At 53.3% G+C, this 16767-nt stretch overlaps 1 protein-coding gene across 3 annotated transcripts in view; it reads left to right on the plus strand.

Moving 5' to 3' along the window:
• DDX11 (DEAD/H-box helicase 11) overlaps positions 1-16767 on the plus strand; it is a 36119-nt gene that overhangs the window by 18274 nt on the left and 1078 nt on the right. Inside the window, exons 8-28 of one of the 3 annotated variants that reach the window (XM_044228825.1) lie at positions 1774-1819; positions 2684-2791; positions 3020-3107; positions 3498-3703; positions 5193-5345; positions 6482-6528; positions 6864-6943; positions 7820-7864; positions 7984-8051; positions 9538-9576; positions 9835-9946; positions 10106-10237; positions 10712-10824; positions 13673-13745; positions 14103-14206; positions 14869-15018; positions 15295-15363; positions 15463-15563; positions 15969-16053; positions 16378-16456; positions 16590-16744. In XM_044228825.1, coding sequence (XP_044084760.1) covers positions 1774-1819; positions 2684-2791; positions 3020-3107; positions 3498-3703; positions 5193-5345; positions 6482-6528; positions 6864-6943; positions 7820-7864; positions 7984-8051; positions 9538-9576; positions 9835-9946; positions 10106-10237; positions 10712-10824; positions 13673-13745; positions 14103-14206; positions 14869-15018; positions 15295-15363; positions 15463-15563; positions 15969-16053; positions 16378-16456; positions 16590-16744 — 2053 coding nt within the window. The remainder of the gene's footprint in view (positions 1-1773; positions 1820-2683; positions 2792-3019; positions 3108-3497; positions 3704-5192; positions 5346-6481; positions 6529-6863; positions 6944-7819; positions 7865-7983; positions 8052-9537; positions 9577-9834; positions 9947-10105; positions 10238-10711; positions 10825-13672; positions 13746-14102; positions 14207-14868; positions 15019-15294; positions 15364-15462; positions 15564-15968; positions 16054-16377; positions 16457-16589; positions 16745-16767) is intronic. The other 2 variants (XM_044228827.1, XM_044228826.1) reach the window with 2 other exon arrangements.

A 16767-nucleotide genomic window follows, 5' to 3' on the forward strand; every position in this document is an offset into this window, starting at 1 on the left:
GTTTGTGAATATTAGAGTAACAAAGTGCAACTACCCAAGGCTTTGGCCTGAGCCATTAATCCTGCAGATTAACTCCTGCAGCTTCCATGCCTTGGTATTTGGAGAGGGAGGAGGAGCCTCTCTGAGAACACAACCAGTGTTTTGTTTTGTTTTGTTTTGTTTAAGATTTTATTTATTGGGGCACCTGGGTGGCTCAGGTCCCGATCCCAGGGTCCTGGGTTGGAGTTCTGGTTGGGCTCCCTGCTCAGCAGGAAGCCTGCTTCTCCCTCTCCCACTCCCCCTGTGTTCCCTCTCTCGCTGTGTTTCCCTCTGTCAAATAAATAAAATCTTAAAAAAAAAAAGATTTTATTTATTTATTTGACAGAGTGAGTGAGAGTGAGAGCACAGGCAGGGGGAGCAACAGAGGGATAGGGAAAAGCAGACTCCCCACCGAGCAAGGAGCCTGAGGTGGGGCTCAGTTCCAAGATCCGGGAATCATGACCCAAGCCAAAGGCAGACATTTAACTGACTGAGCCATCCAGGTGCCCCAGCCAGTTTTGAACATAAAATTTCTGCTCTTCCTTTCTTCACACATCCTGCTTCTTACCTAGATCCTGTTGAGTTTGCTTACCTTGTGCTACATGATTTAAATCAAGGCCTGTCAGACAAAGCGTTCTGAACAATTATTTATTGACTGGAAAGGCAACCCTATAAATAACTCCTTTTCTAATTGCCCATGGGAATTAGCATTTCTGCTTAAGAAAAAAAAAAAATTTCCCAGGTGAACAAAAAGAATCCCAGTGATGGCCCTGTAGGGGGATTGTGTCTGTAAAAGATTTTGTTTGGGGGGGAGCCTAGACTAATAATGTCAGCTAACCATTCCACCTCGTAATGCAGACTTGACCTCCCTCCCAATCCCTCAGTGCATGTGGGCTCTTCCGTCATTGCTGGGAGGGGTGAGGTGCCAAGGAGAGAAGAGGTTTGTCAGGTTCTGGGCGACAGCATCTTTTTTCAGTCAGTTGTGGCTTCCCTCAGGAAATGTGCTTGGAGTTCCTGCCATGTGCCATGGCCGGGATGAGTCCCCTGGCCCTCTCAGAAGCAAGACACCCCAGAGTCTTGCCTGTGGACATGAGTCTAGAGAGGCGGACAGACCCAGAATAAGTGCTTTGGAAGGAGATGGGTGTTGCAAAGAACAGGTGCAGGGGGCCACAGCAGTGTGGCGAGGGGCTGGCCAAACCTCTCGGGGAGGTGGAGGAAGGCAGCCGTGTTTATGTGGGCAGCTCCAGGTTGACACAGTTGGCTAGGTAAAAGGGGAAGTGAGGGGCGAGCGCCTACTAGGCGGAGAGAACAGCATGTCCGAGGCCGCGAGGGGGTGAAGAGCACAGTTCTGTGGGGACTGAGAGAACTCCAGGTCGCTGGAGGCGTGGACAGTAAGGACGGAGTAGCCTTTGATGACAGACAGAGTCGGACAGTGAATGGAGGTTTTGGGAATACTGTGCCCCTTTCTTCTTTCCCTCATGAGTGCCGGTGGGGAGGATCGGGCTGGTATTAGCTCGGTGCATCTCTCTGACCTAGTGGGCAAGCAAGCAGGCACTTGCTTTGGTGGAACTTTGTTGCTGGGATGTGTCTTGTCTGTCTCTGGCTCAGAGCTCAGCCTCAGCTCTGCTGGCCTCCGACGACAGGGACCGAATCTGGCTTAGGTCCAGGGCTCATTGTGGGCACGCAGTAGGTGCTCACTCAAGTGTGTCTTCAGGTGGCCTGAGTACTCTGAGTTTCTGTGTTCTTTTCTCTCAGAGTGGACACGGATGAGGATGACCCAGAGGAAGAACATGTAACTAAGGTAAGACATTGTATCGTGGGTATTTTGGGATTGGTCCTGAGTCCAGGGCTCTGTGTCTGCCCCCCTTGGCTGCTTCTCGCTCTGTCATCAACAAAGAGCCTCCAGTCTCCTGACTCTGGGGCTCCCCAGATTCAGACCTCAGTGTTGAGGTGCTCACTTGGCAGGCCCATGGACCGGTGGTGTCTGTCTGGAGGTGCTAGGGGGTGAGGGCAGGCCTGAGCAAGAACGCCCTGCCCTTTGGCTCCCTCTTCTCTTGTCTGTGTTTCCGTTGGCACGGAGCGCTGGGAGGTATGTAGGGTTCGGACATCTGTCATGTTTAAAAACATTTGGTTTCGTTTGTGTGAGACTTTGGTTTTCTCTGTTAAAAGTAGATATTTTCTCCCTGTTTCTCTTCTCTTCTCGCTCTTAATCTTGGAGGAGCATAGAGCACAGCTCAGCTCCCCTTGTCCTACTGCGAGCCTGGCCCCCCAGCCTTTAGGGAGGAGTGTGTGGACAGCCCACCCCTGACACGCTCACCAGAATCTGTTCTTTCCCACTGGGGAACCACAGCTCAGGGAGGCAGCCTGTCCTGAGATGACCAAGCCCCGTGAAGTGGCCGGATTCATGGCTGAGCAGGACTGATGGGAGGAGCTCCATGTTGTGGGTGTTCTTGTAAACTTCTGGAGCTGAGTGGGGGAGGTGGGGACTGCCTGGGCCCCGCGTTAGCGAGATCTGCTGTGGGACAGAGTCCTGTCGCTTTAGGTTTGTGTGTGTGTGGCCACTATCCCCAGTCCCTCAGCCTACTGGGCCGTGCATTCCTTGATGTGCAGAGAATGGAGTTCTTGTAGTCTCGTTTCTGAAATCCCCTGCTCCTCCTCGGAGCAGATTTACTACTGCAGTCGGACACACTCCCAGCTGGCTCAGTTTGTGCACGAGGTACAGAGGAGCCCCTTTGGCAAGGACACCCGGCTTGTCTCCCTCGGCTCTCGGCAGGTACATGGAGGCATTGCATCTTGGCCTGGGTGCCATCCCGCTCCCTTTCCTGGGCCTTCATCTTCCTCTTCCAGGCATGGAAGGATGGTGGGCCCAGGCCCAGGGCATGCCGTGCGGTGGGAGGATCGGCCTCTTCTGGTTCCTGGCAGGGTGTTGGGCAGGCCCCAGAGGGTTGCTGTATATCATGTCGTGACTGCTGTGGCTCTCTTTTTGCCCTCTGTCTTCTAGAATCTTTGTATAAACGATGATGTGAAGACCCTGGGTTCTGCGCAGCTCATCAATGACCGCTGCGTGGAGATGCAGAGAAGCAAACACGGTAGCCCCCAGCACTAGAGCCGTGCATGGACGCTGGGGTGGTCGTGTAGCCTGGGGTAATACTTAGAAGTGGTGGGGAGCAGGCTGGAAGTGGACCCGGGACGCGGGAGATAGTGTCTTAAGTGGCAGTGACAGTGGAGCTTGCAGCTGCGTCCTTCCTTAAGGCCATCTCCTTGGGAAAGGCATTTTGCTTTTTGGGTCAGTGTCTAGTCCAGAACCCTGGCTCTGAGATGATTTTATTGGCTTTTTCTAGAGAACATAAAATTAAATGCCCAAATGGTGAGACCTTCCTAAATGGTAGTGGGAAGGGTCATGGACTTGGGTCTTGACATTTTAGACCCAGTGCTGGCCCCGTGGACTGGTGTCATTCCTTGTGCCTCTGCCCCCTTAGAGAGGAACAGAGCTGAGGAAGAGAAGCCCAAGAGGAGAAGGCAGGAGCACCGGGCCGCATGCCCCTTCTATGGCTACGAGCAGCTGCAGCTCCTCCGAGACCAGGTCCTGGTGGGGGTCAAGGACATTGAGCAGTTGGTGGCACTGGGGAAGGAGGCTCGGGCCTGTCCCTATTATGGGAGCCGGTTTGCCATTCCAGCAGCCCAGGTAAAGACCTTGGAGGGTTGGACAGTAACTCTTCGCTCCATCTGTGGCCTCTGCCACAAGGGATTTCCTCATTCCTCTTAATTTGGGAGGATGTTCCTGGCTGTGGGTGGATGACCACACAGCACCCAGGTGCCAGTGCGTGGGAGTGGGGGTGTCCTTTGGCTCTGGGTTGCAGGAAAAGATGGCCTTACTGGGGACAGCAGATAAGAACTGAGAAGGGTGTGCATTCCTAAAGAAACTAGAGTCCGGCGGCACAGGGCAGCAGGAAGCTGAGAAGATTGAGTCAGGGCGCTGCAGAACTGAAATGTGTTTCCAGACAGCCTTTCAGACCAATTATCCTGACGTAGGCACCTGCCTGTCGGTGTGGGAGAACGCTGTCTTCTTTCGACTTGCCATGTTGAGGCTCATCTTTACACTGCCCATTTGGATGGGCATTTGGATCTTCCCATTTGACAGATCCAAAATATTGTTATTTGGTATGGTTTTACTGTCTTCTTGCCACTGTTTCATTCGAGTGACTTTTGGAAATAGAGTTTCATTTGTGGAGAATTCCATACAAGCAAAAAAAGATTAGGTAGCTTTTCAGAGATACAGGGAACAACGTTAGTAATGATTTTACAGCAGCTAAATGCTCATTAGTATACTACTCTGAACTGTGTTCCATAGGTGCTCAGAGGGAAATTCTAGAACCTTCCCAGCCCCCACCATTGTTGCATGCTTTCCTGGGGTCTGTCTGCTGTGTCACAAGATCAGTGCCATAGATACGTGTGCGCAAATATAAGGTGCCCTGAGATTTTCATGATCTTGACTTTTTGAGATAACTGTCACCTCATTTTTGCTTTGTAGTATCCCACAGAAAAAGCTAAGGCAGGTATTATCCATATGTACACATGAGGACACAGGCCCAGAAAGGCTAAGTGATTTACCTGTTTTCTCACAGGAGGTGGGTAATGGTGCCAGATTAAAGCTGGGCCTTAAGTTACCAGTTTCCTAGAGTTTCACTTTATCAATATTCTTTTAACTGGGAAATCGGTCTCATGAGTAGCACCGAAAAATTTACAGAGTTCTTATTTTTGTTGCCCCGACCTCTGGCCCTTGGCCCTCATTTGAGATAGAGCTTATTAAGTCCATTTTTCCCATGAAGAAACTGAGGCTCAGAAAGTTTAAGTGACTTTTGCAAGTCACGCAGCTAAGAAGTCACAGCCCTGGAACCAGAGCGCAGGGCTACCTTCTAGTACACCAGGGGTGTTCACTGTGTTTTGAGGAACCTCGGGTGCCTCAGGGGTATGGATAAGGCTCGGCAGGGGTTCCACACTCCTCTCTGCTCCCCCTCTCCCCACCCCCACTCTTGGTTCAGTCAGAATCAGACTGGCTAAAACCATTTGCATCAGACACTTAGAGTAGGCGGGGAACACTTGCCAAAGCAAGGAGTACCCCCCCAACCCCGACCTCCCCCCAACACTGCTCAGGCGGCTGCCCCTCCCCCCAGCTCGTGGTGCTGCCCTACCAGATGCTGCTGCACGCGGCCACCCGCCAGGCTGCGGGCATCCGGCTACAGGGCCAGGTGGTGGTCATCGACGAGGCGCACAACCTGATCGACACCATCACGGGCATCCACAGTGCAGAGGTCAGCGGTTCCCAGGTGGGTCACCCTCTCCTGTCTTGGGCCAGGGCCTGCCATGGGGCAGAGGGATGTGGAGGGACGTGGATCATTTTTCTAAGCCCTGGAATTGGTCTGGAGGTGGCTTGGGAGAGGGTGCCTTGAGTCGGGGCAGTGGACTCGTCAGGAGCTAACTGGCTTTCCAGCAGATAGTAGAACTATGGGGACCCAGCTGAGGGGAAGTAGCTCATGTCCTTGCTCTTCACTGTCCTAGGTCAGTCATCCTGAGTCCCTCCAGCCCAGATGCTAGTATCCAGTTCTCTGTAAGCCAGGATGATAAGGCGAAGGAAGCAGGGGTCCTCACGTAGTTCTGCATTGTTAGCCTTGCTTTGAGGGATGCTCAGGGTTTCCGAGGGCCACTGTTGATTACCTCTTCTCTGCCATGGCCTGTGTGCAGTATCATGAATTTTCACACTGCCTCCGCATGGGCTGTTGTTTCCTGTTAACACTGAGAACTCAGATTCGGGGGGCTTTAAGCAGTGTGCCGAAAATCACACAGCTCAGGAGTGTGGAGTTGGGACTTGACCACTGGTTTCTGACCCTGAAACTCATGTGGTATTCCTACCCCCCCTTTTCTTATTATTATTTTATTAGCACATGTGCATGAGGGGGGGTGGGGATGGGGTAGGAGGAGCAGAGGGAGTGAGAGAAGCAGGCTCCCTGCTGAGCGGGGAGCCTGATGCCGGACTCTATCCCAGGACCCTGAAATTGTGACCTGAGTGAAGTTAAACACTTAACTGAGTGAGTCACCCACGTGCCTCCCACCACTTCTACTGACCTTAGGCCAGGGTTGACCTCAGGCCAGAGTGTAATGGCTACCTCGAACCACTTCTCTGCTTAGTGGAAAATACATCTTTGCCCAACGTAGTAAAAACTAACAGGGAGATTCATTACCTGAAAGAGTTAGTCAGCCTCTTGCTGTTTTCACTGACCTAAAGTGGATACTGCAGCAGAACTTCCCCTTCCTTCACCTCTCAGCTCCCAGCAGCCTCAAGGCCTTTGGTCTCTACTCAGGTCCACTCCCTTTACTGCTTCCCATGTGGCATGGCTGGCATTTTCTAGGCATAATCTAAGATAGAGCCTGGCCTGCCCTCACGCCCATTCTCTGTTCTCTCCAGCTCTGCCAGGCCCATTCCCAGTTGCTCCAGTATATGGAACGATATGGGTAAGACACTGCCTCCTGAAGGGAAGGGAAAGTCCTGCTCAGTCTCAGAGAAAGCACTGGGGTCTCCACCTCTGGCCTGGGCCCAGCGCCAGGGAGACCAGCACACTGGTCCCCTCCTGTTCACGACGGTGTGTATCGCACACAGGCTGAGCATGCTCAGGATGCCACAGCTGGCTACAAGGCCTTGAGCCACGGCAAGCCTTCTTTTCTGGGGGTGTATTTGTCGCTCGTGGCCTGCTTTTGGAAGACACTAGACAGAGGCCTGAGTTTGAGGCACTTGGAAGGGAAGTTGCTTGTGGAGTACTACCACTTGATGGCCATTCATGTCTCCTCAGGAAGCGTCTGAAGGCCAAGAACTTGATGTACATCAAACAGATCCTGTATCTGTTGGAGAAGTTTGTGACTGTGTTGGGTGGTAAGGAGCCCTGTGCCCTCCCTGACCCCTGGCCTACTAAGCTTGTGTGGTCCGTTCCCTGGATGCCAGTCAGGACACCTGGGTTTTCTGCATCCCCAAGAATTATCTTCGCCATTGGTGGAGAAGATTCTTCTCTTTTACAGCTTAGTTGAATTGTCTAGCCTTAGATCCTTTTTTAGATTCCTAGTTTATTTCCCCCTGTTCTGAGTCCTTTTTATTTTGCCAGACTCTACTCCCCAGGTAGTAATAACAGCGTAGTATAATGGGACCGTGTGAAGTCACTTTGGAGCACACCTTTGAGGAAAGCACAGAACACAGGCGAGCTCACCCTTGTGGACAGCTGAGTAAACTAGAGCTCAGAGCAGGGGTGTGACCTGTCTCTGCTTCGTGAACCTAATGGCGGGACTCTTGTGGCTCCAGGTCCATGTGGCTCTCACGATTCTGTGTCACCTGCCTTTTCTTTGTTGCATGGCTCTCCACCTGAAGGCTTACATACAAGCTGAGTTCTTGGAAGCCAGAGGACCATTTTGCTGGAGGGATTTTGCCTAGCACCGGTGCTCTTCCCTTCCATCTCTACTTTGCCCCGGGCAGCTCCTTGAGTCTGCCTAAAGTAGGGTGGTCACTTGGTCCCAACCTCCGTGGAAGAGGTGTGAAAAGAATGAAACCCACAAGACTTTGGGCTCCATGTGCAAACACGGGTCAGATTCTGAGGCTACCTTGAACCTCCTGTCCTCTTAGCAGGTTTTTTGGGTGTTTATACATGGCAGAAAAATCTGTTCAATTATGAATGCTCTTATTTAAGGAGTCCAGTGTTCAGTGTGAGAAGCTGGGGGTTAGAGAGTCACCATCCTGACCAGCTTGAATTCTCTATTTTAGGGAACATTAAGCAAAATCCCAACACACAGAGCCTTTCACAGACAGGTAAGAGGACTGCCTTCAGAGGCTCAGAGCTGCTCTGAGCCGGTTCTGAGCTCACGTCTGGGACCTCGGTCTTCCCATCTTCCAAGGAAGGATTCCAAGGCCCTTTGTTTACCCCTAAGGGACAGAGCTGAAGACCATCAATGACTTCCTCTTTGAGAGCCAGATCGACAACATCAACCTGTTCAAGGTAGAGATTTTCATCCTTTTGTGTCCAATGTGCTTATATTTATTACTATCTGTGAGCAGAACGCTGTGTGAAGACGAAGGAATAAAAAGTAAATTCCTAATGTCCTCAAGCAGTCTAGAAGTCTGAGGATCTACAGCATAGGTGTTTGTAATCACTTACCCCTGAAGGCATTGCATCAGCAAGAAAAAAGTAATCTCTAACCCAGGGTTGAAGGGTCCTAGGGACTAGGGAGAAAAGGTGCCTTTCATTGTCCCAAATAAGCACAAACAGAAATTCCCAGGTCCTTTGCCTTGTGCCATCTTTCTTCGGGCACAGTCTCTGCCCTGGGCCTTTAGTCCGAGCAGGAGGTTAACTTCGGGAGCATGATCCTGCTGTTGTGCTGAGGTGGCTGTGAACTGCCTCCCCTCCGCCCCCTGAGGCCTTGGACTTGTGTGCAGCCTCTGGTGGGAGCTTGCTGCAGGCCTGCTGTGCAGGATCCCACCAGCATCGCTCGACTCGGGGATTCTAAGTTACTGACGATACAGAGCACTTACTGCGTTTACGGCAGGGCACCAGGTTTTGTGACTCCAGGGTAGGATGTACCATCACTGCTCAGAAGCAGAGGGACCCGAGGCTGGGAGAGGTCACCCCAAGAGGGACAGGCATAGGTCACACACAAGTGAGCACATGGTACTTGGCGTGTTAGCCCCCCTGCCTGGACTCCAGACCCTTTGCTCTCCCTCCGGCCTTCCCATTTGTCTTCGCACACCCCCAACTTACCCGTTTCGGTCCTCGTCACTGCCATGACCCCATCAGACAGGCTGTCAGTCTAGCCCTTTTTGACTCCTTTCTTCTCCCTTTGGGTCCTGCATCTAAATGGTCACCGGCTCCCAGAGCCAGAAATAGCTCTTGAACTTCTGGAGCCTTTCCATTCCCATGGCTGCCACATCAGGAGAGGCTCTTTCCCTCTTGCCTTCTCCCTGCTCTCCCTGCTTGCATTCCCTCTCCCTTCTGCTCTTTCCCACACTACGGTCTAGTGGAACTCCGCTGAAAGATAGCACCCTTTTTAGAAATCTTCAAAGGCTTCAACTCGCTGTCTTCCTTGCCAGGCTACACATAGTGTAGGCACCAGACACGCCTGAACAAACCCAAGCTTTACCTCCTTCGTGCCTTTGCTCCTGTAGGTTATTTAAAACTTAATCTTTCAAGGTTCAGCTTAGGTGCTGTCACACTGAAGGAGATCAGGGGACCTTTCTAGAGGGTTGGAGCCGTGCACACACATGTGTGAGGGGACTGCCTGCACGAGGCTTCCACCATGCCGCGTAGGGGCGGCAGGAGAGGCATGACCTCAGAGGAGGGTGACCCGCTTGGCCAACAAGGAGGCTGTGGGCTTCTGGGGCGGGGGGAGGGCAAGCAGGGAGTCCTGCTTCCCTGGGGTTTGGGAAGTAGTGGTTTCTTTTTTCCAGCAAATGGTGGCCAGATACCTGCAGTAGGCTTGCTTTCACAGGTGCGGCGCTACTGTGAGAGGAGCATGATCAGCAGAAAGGTGTGCCCTCCCCTTCCCAGGTCTGGCCAGGGTCTGCAGCACCCCAGTGCTGCCCCCTGCCTTTCAGACGCTCGAGTCACTTTTGCTCCCTTCCTGTAGCACGGCTCGCTGGGTGGGGGTGGGGATGCTAGAGGCCTCGTGGCAGGTGGGGGTAGAGGGCAAGTTGTGGGCTGTCTGGGGTACGGCAGAACCTTCCTCCATCCAGGGCTCCCACTGCTGCACCCTCATTCCTCCCTGTGCTCTCTTACTCCGTCCCAGCTCTTCGGCTTCACAGAAAGGTATGGCACAGTCCTCACACCCTCCAGGGAGCAGCCCAGACTGGCTGGGTTCCAGCACTTCCTGCAGACCCTGCAGCCCACAGCGGCCGAGAGTGAGTTAGGAGGCGGGAGATTGGGCTGCACGCGGGGGACAGGAACGTCCATCCCTCATGCCTGGACTCCACTCTTGTGGAGAATGGCTTTAGGCTTGCCGCAGGGGGCCCTCCCACCACCTCTGTGGTCACAGACCCTCTTCCTTCTGCTCTGTACAGCTCCTGTGAGCCCTGTGGAGGAGGGCGAGGCCAGGCTGCCACGGCCAGCTTCCCCGCTGATGCACATCGAATCCTTCCTAGCAGCCCTCACCACTGCCAACCAGGATGGCAGGGTCATCCTGAGCCGCCAAGGTAATCCCAAGGAGGAGCCGGCATGGGCCGCCAAGCCAGAGCATGGAGAGACTCGTGGCGCCTCCTGGGCAAGGATCAGGAAGCAGGGTGCTGGTGACTGGTCTGCTGGCCTGTGGTGAGGGGGGTGCGAGGCACTAGGACAGTAGGGCACCTTGGGCCAGGCTGCGAGCGAGGCCGTGTGGCCTAGTGGTTGTGGTTATGTGGGTTGAGTCTGGATTCCCTCATCTCCAAGCTTTGTTTCATTGTCTTTCTGAAGATCAACGTACAAGGGTAGATGATCGAGCTCTCTACCACAGGGTTGTCCTGGAGATTAAATGGGACCTCATCGAAGAAGAAAGTGGTATCCCTGGGGTTCCTGCATAGACATGACCGTAGACACGTCCGCGCTCCCTTCTGCCTCAGACTCACGGAAGTCTTTGTTGGGCCTGCAGCCCACCGCCCCCTGCCCCACAGAGCTGTCTGTCTTTTTTTCAGGAAGTCTTTGTCAGAGTAGCCTCAAATTCTTGCTCCTGAATCCAGCCGTACACTTTGCCCAGGTGGTGAAGGAATGCCGGGCCGTGGTCATCGCGGGGGGCACTATGCAGCCGGTAAGGGAACCAGAGCCCGCCTCTTGTGCCCCGGTGTGGGATGGGACAGCTGCACTGTCAGGCCTCTTCCTGTCCAGTGAGCCCCTAAACCAGAAGGCGGTCAGCTTGAGCAGGCTGAGCAGTGCCCACCAGGTGGCATTGCTGTACTGTCTCAGGCCTGGGCCTTTAGCCAGGGGCCATGGGTGGGCGAAGGTGTAAGGGCACTGCTGCGCATTTGGTGCTTATGGAGCCACAGGACCACATTTCTCCCAGAGACAGCTGTTGTGGAATTGCAGGCCCCCATCCAGTGCCTAAGTGCCGTGCCTTTCTTGGACCCACCAGGGATACCACCTTCCCTCTCTTACAAATTCACACACACACACACACACACACACGCGCGCACGCTCGCAAAAGTATTTTGCTTTCATTGTAGAAAGCAGAGACCAGCAAAAGCAGGGGGAAAAAAAAGATTATAATTCCAACACCAAAAGATTTGTTTTAGTGTATATCGTTATAGTAGTCTGTGTGTAATTTTTACAAATATACATACATGTTTTTTTTTTAAGATTTTATTTATTTATTTGACAGAGATCACAAGTAGGCAGAGAGGCAGGCAGAGAGAGAGAGAGAAGGAAGCAGGCTCCCTGCCGAGCAGAGAGCCCGATGCGGGACTCGATCCCAGGACCCTGAGATCATGACCTGAGCCGAAGGCAGCGGATTAACCCACTGAGCCACCCAGGCGCCCCTACATACATGTTTTAAAAACAAAAATCTCCATCTCTACATGCTGTTGCTATGATTTGGATTTTTCAGCCAGCAACAGAATGTCATAAACATTTTTCCTGGTCAGTAGTGTGCATTTATCCCACCACGCTCCGGCTCTGCTCTGTTATGTGAATGTGTTATATTTTGTGGAACCGCTCTTCTTTTGTTAGGTATTTGGGTGGTTTCCAGTTTTTCTCTGTTTTAAGCAACATGGAGGCACATGGAACCACATCTCTGCACAGCGGTTCTGTCCCCAGGGTATGCGTGGCACGGGACTGAGCCAGTGGAAGGCTCCTCAGTGCCCGCACACTCTGGTCCCTCTCTTCTGCCACTGGAACCACTCCTGCCACTTTGTTAGTTTTCCATTTTTCTTGTGTAAGACTCAGATTTTTGTTCACAAATTAAAATCATCTCTAGTCCTTGCTGCTTTTGATGCTCAGGTGCTTCAGGCTCGGCCCCTCAGAGCCCCCACATGCTGCCCTTGGTCCTTGACGAGGCCCTTTATTGGCCTTGGGATGCTTTCTTGCTTTTTGGCACGACAGAATGCAGAATGTCCCGGGCCACCTTTCTTTGCCCCAGATCTGGAATCCTTCATTTCTCCAAGTAACCTGGCTTCCTTATTTGGGGATTGGTATGTGGAAACCAGCAACCGGGTGCCAGGGATGTTGGTCATGCTCCTGGATTGTAATTGCTTTTCTGTAGACAGACTGGGGAAGATGGCTTTAAAAAATCATGACTATTTCTAAATGAAAATCCTTGAATTTGTTTGACCTTACACTGCATATCTTTTTTCTTGAGCTGAACATTTGGTTTCTTATTATGTTTGTTCTATCTTATTACTTACTTGCACTCTCCACAGGAGACCTCAAATACTTTCCTATACTACCGATAGTCTAACAGTAAACTAGTGATTGAAATTTAATTTCTTTGCGTTTATTTTTGCTCTGCGAGTGTGCCCACTAAGGCTGTCTGCTCACTAAGGGTTTGAAGTCACTGGAATTCAGGCTCCTTGTGTGCTTCTGTTGTGACTGTGACAAAGGGTCCTCTTTACTGCCGTCTGTTTTCAGTTTTAGCGTTTGCTTTTTAATTTTTTTATTTTTGATTTAATATGTTTGTAAAATATGTAAACACCTATATGGTTCAGAAGTCGAAACTGTCTGGAAGGTGCCTTCAGAAAGTCCCACTTTTGCCCGTCTGCAGGCTGCTGTCTGTGCCCAGGGGCAGTTACTTTTACGACTACGGGTCTGTCCTTGCCTGCTTTCATTGCATTTCTCTGCAGAACTGAGCAAATACATGTACTCACTTCTCTTTCTCCCTGTTCTGTCAGTGGCTGCGGCGCCAGTGTTATGGCGCTCACGCCGTTCATTGGCCGTTGCAGGTGTGTGTCCTGCCTGCTGGCGGGCTCTCTACCCTGCAAGGGTGTGGTGAGCGCTTGCGCTGGGCTCTCCCGAAGGGCAGTTGTGCGCTCAGAGATCACATGCAGGAGTATCCCTGCGCAGGTGTTGGTTTGCGGAGCTGTACCTTCAGGGGGCACCCCTAGGTGGGGGGCACTGCCAGTCTAAAAAGTAAAAATACATCCAGCTTACAAAATACTGTCCAGGAAACACAGAGGGGTCACGCCTTAGGATTCTTGCCAATTCAGTAGGTGAAAATCCCAGAGTGCTTTAAAATTACAAACGCGTATGTCTGCCCCACCCCTCCATCCCCCCAGAGGTCCTTCTCTGGTAGTTGAGGCTGGGACCTGGACGTCTGGATCTCTCGACCAGGTGGCTGGACCAGGTGCTCTCGGTTGCCTAGTCAGGGGTGAGAAGCACTGTGCCCAGGTCACCAGATTTCCCGTGCTGTTCCCACAGGCTCACTGAGACTATCCAACACTGGGTTATTGTTATTTATTTATTTATTTTTGCCAATTTATTATCTGCCTTACCTTTTACCTCTTTTTCCCTGTTCTTATGTACATACTATGCCAGGCCAGACTTTCGTCTTCCCCAAAGTGCGGCTCTCTCCCTCCCCCTCCCCGCCAGGGCCCCCTCCCTGCTCAGGCCTGTGGTGTCTGGCCCTTTCGGCCCTTTCGGGGATCACAGAGCCCTGCTGTTTTCTGCAGATGTCTGACTTCCGGGAGCAGCTGCTGGCCTGTGCTGGGGTGGAAGCTGAGCGAGTGGTGGAGTTTTCCTGCGGTGAGAATCCCTGTCCAGGGTGGAATGGGCTGCGTGTCTGTCACTCTCCGGCCCCTTGTCGTTAAGGTTTGACCCTGTGCTCTCATCCGGCCCCAGGGGCTGAGGAGCCTGTGGGATGGGAGCTCAGTCCTTTGCCAGCTCTCACGTGGGCTCACATCTCTCTGCTCCCACACGGTGGCCTCCACCACCGTGGGGAGGTCTGAGTACCACCCACTTGTGCTGCGGGAGCAGGCGCGTGGGCGAGTGTGGGAACTGCTCTTCCTGGCATGGAGACAGGGATGGTGAACGCCCTTCCCAGGCCCTGCCTTACGGACTCGTCAGCCCCTCGTTTTCAGCCCCTCCCTGGGGTCTCTGCAGGTCATGTGATCCCACCAGACAATATCTTGCCCCTGGTCATCTGCAGTGGCCCCTCCAGCCAGCAGCTGGAGTTCACATACCAGAAGAGAGAGCTGCCGCAGATGGTTAGTACCCGCCCGCTCACCTTACCACCACCTTCGTCGGGGCAGGAGAGAGGCTTCTGGGGTGCTGGGCACCCTGGCCTGCGCTTTTAGTGTTCAGGTGTTAGGGAAATTAGTGCTGGGGTCTTCCACACAGAGGCGGCCCAGGCTGGATAGTGTCCCATCTGCATGCTCCTTGGGAGGTCTGAGCTCCCCCGTCCCCTCACCGCTTCGACCATTTTAATAATGTTTTCTTAGAACCTTGGGCCATTCCTTCAGGATGAACCTGAGGAAAATCTGCTTGTTTCCCTTGGTTCTTTTGCCATTTGGTTTTATCGCTCACTGCCCTGTGCAAGAACATGGGGCTTGCGGCCTGTCGTGAGAGGCACACATGGGGTTTTCAGTGTCCGATTTGTTTTAGTGGAACTTGTCCCCAGTTGCCCGTAGGCATCGGGAGTTGAGCAGGGAGGCTTCGCATGCTAGCCGGTTTTAGCTCCGGTGCGCTAGCATCGTGATGTGTGTGGGAGGGAGGCGGGGGAGGGGGTGCTTCCGGCCACAGGTCTCCCCCATGACTGCAGTCACACTTGGATCTCTGTATGTGGTTTTGAGTCTCAAAGTCAGGAAGTGCTGTTTGGATATGGCCTCAGGAATGACTCCAGGGAGGGCTGTCTGTCTTCCTTCCTTAGATGGAGGAGACTGGTCGCATTCTCTGTAACCTGTGCACTGTGGTCCCTGGAGGGGTGGTCTGTTTCTTCCCCTCCTATGAGTACCAACGCCAGGTCTATGCCCACTGGGATAAGAGTGGGCTGCTGGCCCGCCTGGCTGTCAGGAAAAAGGTGAGTGACTTCTCAGCTGGAACTCCCACTTATTAGGACAGTGGCACCCAGAGTTCCTGCTAGAATTTCTTATGCATGTCAGAGAACTGTCTGGACTTCGGCTGGCTCCTTACTCCCCCCCACTTGGAACCCCTGATCACCTCTGGAGGATTTCCCTAGAACCCTTTGACTCTGGGGGCCTCTCCAGTTCCCAGTCTGGAAAACGTAAAGGCCACGAGCAGACCTGGGGCCCACGCATTCTGAAACCCTTTCCTGGGAGACATTGTTTTCCTTCAGATATTTCAGGAACCCAAGAAAGCAAACCAGGTGGAACAGGTGCTGGCGGAGTATTCCAGGTGCATTAAGGTAAGAAGTGTAACTCCGAGGCCTTGGGTCCAAATGCTGGCAGCATTTTGGGTGGCCTTCAAGCTTTGGCTCTACAACCTGGACTGGTATTTCCTGCAGTGTTGTGGCCAGGCGGGAGGCACGGTGACAGGTGCTCTGCTCCTCTCTGTGGTTGGAGGAAAGATGAGTGAAGGTATTAACTTCTCTGACAACCTTGGCCGGTAAGTTATGGGCCTCTCATCTCTGGGCTCTGCTGTGATCACCCTTCACTCCACGAATGGCCGGGCCCCTGCCTGCAAGCTGATGCCAGCAGGAGTCTGCATCCCGGGCTGGCTGCTTAGGTCACTCAGCTCTGTGGGGAGGTAGCTTTGGCCCTTTAGCTCCAGGTGGAAATTAGGCAGAGCATAGTTTTGTGGGGACTCCATTCATGTGGCCTGCACTGGGTCTCTCGGCCAAGCACACCTGCTCCCGGTGTGGAGGGAGGTAGAGGCAGCAAGCACAACTTGAGGGGGGTGACAGAGCGCTGGATGTAGCAGTTGATGACAGGAGGGTGAGGCCTGGCCCTTGGCAAACACACCGGGGGCCTGACTGCCCCCGCGCCATGGCCTCGTGTTCCTCGGCCCTAGGTGTGTGGTTATGGTAGGCATGCCCTACCCAAACATCAGGTCACCAGAGCTGCAGGAGAAGATGGCCTACCTGGACCAGACCCTAGTGAGTATCTCCAGTGTCCCGAGGCTGGGAGGAGGTGCTATTGCCTCTGGGGCTGCGATATCGGGACTGCAGTGTTGTGCCTTCCCCACTGCCCCTCGGTGTGTGCCCATGTCACCCGTCCGCTCCAGGGCATGGATGCACCCCTTTACCCTCTGGAGCCACTCTGCCATCTCCTCTGTCGCAGCTGCTGTTGGCCTCGTGCCCGTGATGCCTGCTGCTCTTTCTCCCACGCTGAGCGGTGTCATTTTCTCAGAACACTGAGCGGGGGGGTGGTGGGGGGAAGGCAAGAAAATGCTGACAGGTGCTGTCCTCTGCCCTCCCCAGCCCAGAGGCCCAGGTCAGCCACCACCAGGCAAGGCTTTGGTGGAGAATCTGTGTATGAAGGCTGTCAACCAATCTATAGGTAGGCCTGGGACTGTTCCTGGCTCTTGGGATGCCTGGCAGGAGAATGGGGTGACAGGAAGGAGGGAACACGATAGAAATACACTGTGGGGGAGACTGGTTTAGCTGAGCGCCCAACCTCTGTCCCCACCTAGGCAGGGCCATCAGGCACCAGAAGGATTTTGCCAGCATAGTGCTTCTGGATCAGCGGTATGCCCGCCCACCTATCCTGGGAAAGCTGCCAGCCTGGATCCGAGACCGTGTAGAGGTCAAAGCCACCTTTGGTCCTGCTTTTGCTGCTATGAGGAAGGTCAGTCCGGCCTTTCCCTCTTC

This window comes from Neovison vison, chromosome 12 (genome assembly GCF_020171115.1).
Source record: "Neovison vison isolate M4711 chromosome 12, ASM_NN_V1, whole genome shotgun sequence".
Lineage (NCBI taxonomy): Eukaryota > Metazoa > Chordata > Mammalia > Carnivora > Mustelidae > Neogale > Neogale vison.